Genomic DNA, 6,000 nt, shown 5'->3' with positions numbered 1-6,000 from the left:
TGCCCAGCTGTTTTATATTACAATGATTTGGGAATCGTTGCGGCAGCTAGACTGGTGACTGGGAGTGGCCGCCGGGACCACCTAACACCGGTCCTGAGAGATCTGCATTGGCTCCCAGTACGTTTCCGAGCACAATTCAAAGTGTTGGTGCTGACCTTTAAAGCCCTAAACGGCCTCGGTCCAGTATACCTGAAGGAGCGTCTCCACCCCCATTGTTCAGCCCGGAGGTCGAGCGCCGAGGGCCTTCTGGCGGTTCCCTCGCTGCGAGAAGCCAAGTTACAGAGAACCAGACAGAGGGCCTTCTTGGTGATGGCGCCCACCCTGTGGAACACCCTCCCTTCAGATGTGAAGGAAATAAGCAGCTATCCTATCTTTAAAAGACACCTGAAGGCAGCCCTGTTTAGGGAAGTTTTTAATAGTTAATGCTGTATTGTTTTTAACACTCAATTGGGAACTGCCCAGAGTGGCTGGGGAAACTCAGCCAGCTGGGCGGGGTATAAATAATAAATTATTATTATTATTATTATTATTATTATTAGCCTGACTTTAATATATAGATTTAATATAAATAGCTTCGAGTCTACCAATATTTAATTGTATTTCCCCCCTATGTTTTAAGCAATTATTTTCTCTCTCTCCCTCTTTTTAAAAAATCTGGAAGTCCCGTCCTATCAGGGGGGAAAGCGGGGTAGAAATGAAACAGAATGATCCACACACAGAGCTTCCGAAACAGAGTCAGCGAGACTCGTACGCATGCAGCTGAAGCTACTGCATCTAGCGATGGGGTTGAGATTCCTGCAGCAGCCCCGCTTTTCTTCGGGGTCAGTCGGGGGCTTAGCCAACTCCAGCAGAGGCGGGTGGTTTGGTAGGCCCGCTCCGGTTGCTAGGCTACCCAGCCTTTCGCTCCTTGTGCGCAGGCGCGTCGCCTTGCGCTTTCTGACAGGAAGGGGAAAAAAAAACCCAACGCGAGCCGACTGGCGACGTTCATCTCGTTGGTAGAATGCTTTTTGTCAACCGACGGGCGCTTGTTAATAAAGTTTCAACAATGAGGTGGTTTCCCCGCCTCCTCTTTTCCCGGGAGGGGAGGGGAACCAATCAGATTCCTCTCCCGCGTCCCTCTCCCCCTCCATCTCTGGGTTGGAAGGGGAGGCGGCCCGCGGGAACCAATCAGGTTCCCGCACACGGAGTGGAAGGGGCGGAGGGACGGCGTCGGCGGCGTCGCCGAGCGAGAGTTTTTATTTTCGTTGTTGAAACTTTATTGTCCCCTCCTTCCCCGTAGACAGTCGCCCGTGCTGAGGGGAAATGATGCGCTGACTGAACCGGGCGGGCGACCCGTCGAGCCCAACAGGCCTCGGGATGTCAGGGAGCCGGCAGCCGCCTCCTCCGCCGCCGCCCCAGCAGCAGCAGCAGCAGCACTCGACTCCCGCGCCGGGGCCTGGCGCCGCGGCGCCCCCCCCGGGACCTTCCTCTTCCTCCGCAGCCTCCTCCGTCACCACCTCGGCCTCCGCGGCGGCCTCCTCGGCGGCGCCGGGCTCCTCCTCCTCCTGCGCCCCGGCGGGGCTGGGGGCCCCCGCGCGGCCTGTGCTGGTGGCCGCCGTGGTCTCCGGCTCCTCCTCCTCCTCCTCCGGCGGGGGGCTTTCGCGGCTGGCCGGGGCGGCCCGGGCCGGGGCCTCGGGGAGCGGCGCGGCGGCGGCGGCGGGCGGCGCGAGTGGCAGCAGGAAGAGGCCGCTGCTCACCCCGCTCTGCAACGGCCTCCTGAACTCCTACGAGGACAAGAGCAACGACTTCGTGTGGTGAGTTGGGCGCGGAGGGAGGGAGGGCGAGAAGCCGCCACGGGGATAGCCGAGAAATCCCCATTAGCAGCGACGCTCCCGGGCCAGAAGGGTTTCCTTTCTGACAGGTAAATGCCCACCCAGAACGGCTCTTCCATGTCGAGGGGTCTTTATATTATTCTGTTTTGTGTTGAGCTTTCAAAGTCTCCAATTGGTGTTTTGTTTTGGTACTGGCCACTGACCGTAAGAAAACGACTTGATTCGGACGCTAGTAATAATAACAACAGTGGCTGCACACGTGCACACTGATGCAGAGCATAAAATCGCGAAATTGTAGAGTTGGAAGGCACCACGAGGGCCACCTAGTCCAACCACCTGCCCAAGGTGGGACTCGAACCCGCAACCCTGAGGTTAAGAGCCTCACACTCATCTCCCAAGCGTTCAAAGTGCACCTCGGTCGCCAGTCCCTGCCTTGTAGAGGGATTGTTATAAAAGGTTATCGGAAGGAAGGCTTGTTCACATGAGCGCCTGTGGAGTGCTGAGCCCTCAGGAGAAAGTGCCCAAATGCACAGAATCTCTATAACAGCCCTGTGAGGTAGGTCAGTGTTGGGTTGAGCTTTGAGGATGGGCCTTTGTTCCAAATGCAACCAGAACTGTTTTTTTCCTTAATGCACAGGGATAGGGGCATGTTGCCTTTATGTGCTCATGGCTGAGGAGTGGTTTGAACTGGGGATTTAGTACCTTATGTTTTAGCAGAGTTCTTACATGGTCTCTTAAAAGCAAAATCTGCTGTGTTCTGTACAGTTTATTTGCTTGTAGTTATGGCTGTGATTGCAACCAGGTAAAGGAAAAGTTCAGCACCCTTGAACTCATCTCTCCTATGTAGGTGACTGAGGCATGCCCCAGATTTGAAAAAGACAGGTCTGCTGTTGGAAAGTTGGAAAGACTGTAATGCACAAGTAGCTTGTGGTGTTGCTCTATAGCTAATTTTGGCAAAAAGGATTTGAGGAAACTGGCAAGATTTTAATCAAAACCTTCTTTGTGCTCCTCAGCTTGGGTTGTTATGTCTGTTTGATAATCAAAGTGCAAACTTACCTCAAAAGGTTTTCAAGTGAGTGGTGGCTCACCCACTGATCGCTAAACACTCAAAAAATGTCCTAGGGTTAACTAATTTCAGATGGTATTTTTTGGCAAATTTCCCCAGCTGAGGAATTAACAGGTAGATAAAAGGCTTTGAAGGGTAAAAAGAAGAAGATGAATTTGACAATATATTGTATTCTTTTATTTCTTATGTGAATAAATCAAGCCACACTACAATTCCTCCACTGAAACATGGTGATTTCGAAAAAATGTTGGAAAGACTTTAGGATGTACAACAGTTTATGGTGACTCTATTTCTTGTTATACAGATAAATTCCTTAATAACAAACACTATTTTGTAAATCTTTGAATAAAAATATTTATAAAAAATAAATACCAGTTACAACCCTGCCAGCTTCTGTTCTCTATCAACCCAGCTCTTGGAGAAGTAGATCATAGGCTTCCATTTTCATGCATAAGGATAAAACCAGTAAGAGAAGATCTGTCAGAATCTCTTTAGCTAAAAATTTACTTAGCTAAAACTGAAGCCTTATTAACACATTCAGAAAACATTGTGTAGTCAGTGAAATAGACCTAGGTAATGTTGACTGTAAGGTTATATTTTATACGGCACTGGCAGGACTGTAGCCTAGGGCAGTAGGTGACTTTTATCCTGGTAGAAGATGCAGTGTGGAATTCAGTAAGTTTCTTCAGGATACAGGGCAGGGTGAAGCAAAAGATTGCTTGGATCTCCATGCTTACTTTCTCTTAAGACAGTATGAAAACTGAAGTGACTGCTACCTTTGTTTTAAAAATACTTGCTTATCTTGGGGTGGGCAGTTTTTTGCTGTTCCTTCTATAGAGGAAAATAGTCTATGCAGATTTAGTTCAAATACTGTTTGTTGTTGTTGAATCTGTCTTTTAACCAAAAATGATCTGGAGTCTTGAGTTTCATTCTAGAGTTCTTAGGACAAATACTGTGAACATTTTGTTTCTACTTTAAGGATTGATACACTAAAAGAGATTGATGCACCCTTTTGACCTTTCCTAACTTGTGAGGCTTGAGACTTAGTTGTGGGCTCTCCTTCTCAACACTGTTAAAGAAGATGTGAAATATTCTAGAAGGATCTCACTCATGTATGTAGATAAGGCAATTTGATAAACATTTTATACTTGGGATTTCATACAGCTTTTGACAAAATCCCTCATTGAAAGTTGCTAAGCCAACTTTGGCCTGTAAGAAGGCAGGTGGCAACAGTGGAAGAGATTTGGGTATTGGAGCAGCTGGCACCTCTTGCAGACTACTAGAAGGCAGGAGGCAGGCAAGGATGGTAAAGCTGTGATATGACTTACTGGAGCCATCACAGAGAGAGTGGCAGTCATATTCCAGTTCTAGAGTGCCACTTTGGAGGATGAAAAGATTGTTGTGGAGGCAAAGGGAATTTGAGAAGAAAATGCCTAGGAAGTAGTGAAGATATTTTGCTAACTCTGCCACTTAATATTTTTGAAGTTCAATTTCCAATGAAAGGTGCCTTTTGATTTATGTAATTTCAAATATCATTCCAGATACATTATTCCAGATATATCTTACATCTCAACATATTTAAGCAGAATACTTTAGGTGGAACTATTGCATTTACTGCTTTTATGCCATTTTTTGGGAATGTTTTTAAAGTTGTTGCACATGAGATTATTTGAATCAGCTGGTTGGTTTCAGCACAGTTCAATGGTTTCCAAATAAATTGATATAGGCTTTAACAATGGGCTGGTTTGCACACCACATTAAACCATAGTTCAAAATAAATTGTGGTGCTTTAATCCTCCTCTGCTTCTCCCTTGCTGCTGCTTACGTGTCTGGAAGGAAGCAAGCCATAGTGAGAAACGAACACAGATTCTGATGCAACAGAAATCCAGACTTTGACTAGTTTCCTTCTTTATGTGGCAGGAGCTGGGTAGGAACAGCAAAGTGTCTGTGATTTCACCAGTGTGCTGCTTGTTCCCATTAAACCATCATTAACTATGCTTAACCAGGCCAGTGTCTGTTGGTATTTGTTTAATGTTCCTTAGGTGCTGTTCATTCTCTCCCTCCTCTCCAGTAAATGGAAAGGTTGCCTGTTTAACGTATGTGATGCATTACTTACACACCTTTCCCCTCTTTGTTCCAGCCCCATCTGCTTTGATATGATTGAAGAAGCTTACATGACAAAATGTGGGCACAGCTTTTGGTAAGATTTGTTGACCAAACTGCATAGCATGATAAATTTATTTATAAAATTAAGTGTTGTGGGCGGGGGTTGGATTATTGGATGCACCCTGTGCCTGGGGTGGATTTTGAGCAAGTGGCACAGAATGACATTGTCTGAACATTTCCATGGATACTTCCTAGAGATAGATCCTGAAGACTGTCCTGGAACCTGCTTTTAGAGTATTTTCCTAGTTAATTTCGTACACAAAACTTATTAACCTGCATTGGGGAATGTCATCTATTGTATAATATCTGAAGTGGTGTTTTTTACCATAAGAACACGGATCTGTGTTGCAGCTTCCCAGTCCACGTAACCATGATGGGGAGAGACTTGGGCTGCTCTTAATATTAGCCTTAAACGAAGGGCTTGCATGTATAATCTTCTCTGCATAGGACATTTTAAAGCATAAGTCAGTTGAGATGTTGCATAATGCAGGGGAAAATGGTGAAACTCACAGAAGTGCTCCCATGTCTGTGTCCAAGATAATCTCCATGCAAATGCTTATAGTCATTATCCAAAATATAAAATGGATATCACTTAGTAGTTCCTAAATGTGTATGGACCTTCATAATAAATAAACTTTGAATCAATAAACAAATTGGGGATTCATAATCAATAAACAAATTGGGGATTGAAGCAAATTAGATATATTAGGATTACATTATAAAATAAAAAAAATTCTTCTAAAAATCTGGTTAGAGATAGCATTAATTGTACCTGTCATCCCAATATAGGCTTGCAAGAATGTTTTTAAACTACTTTTACTCATCTTCCTTTTGTGATCTCTGAGCACTTGATCAAAATAATGGCACATGGTTGCTGTTGGATGAATGGGGCACATTACGGATAGTGTTGAGGTACCACCTGCCTTGCTGACTAGCAGTCTTCCTACCTGATCTGAG

General features: G+C 45.6%; 1 protein-coding gene across 2 annotated transcripts in view; it reads left to right on the top strand.

Annotated features, from left to right (window-relative positions):
• The first annotated feature begins 1,221 nt into the window (after window positions 1-1,221).
• The window catches only part of COP1 (COP1 E3 ubiquitin ligase), a 97,582-nt gene continuing 92,803 nt past the window's right edge, over window positions 1,222-6,000 (top strand). Inside the window, exons 1-2 of one of the 2 annotated variants that reach the window (XM_083621602.1) lie at window positions 1,222-1,793; window positions 5,018-5,077. In XM_083621602.1, the coding sequence (XP_083477728.1) occupies window positions 1,357-1,793; window positions 5,018-5,077 (497 nt within the window). In that variant the 5' untranslated portion in view covers window positions 1,222-1,356. The remainder of the gene's footprint in view (window positions 1,794-5,017; window positions 5,078-6,000) is intronic. The other variant, XM_083621603.1, reaches the window with a different exon arrangement.

Source organism: Podarcis filfolensis (assembly GCF_964270895.1).
Source record: "Podarcis filfolensis genome assembly, chromosome: 6".
Taxonomy (NCBI): Eukaryota; Metazoa; Chordata; class Lepidosauria; order Squamata; family Lacertidae; genus Podarcis; species Podarcis filfolensis.
This window is presented reverse-complemented; position numbering and strand designations above follow the sequence as displayed.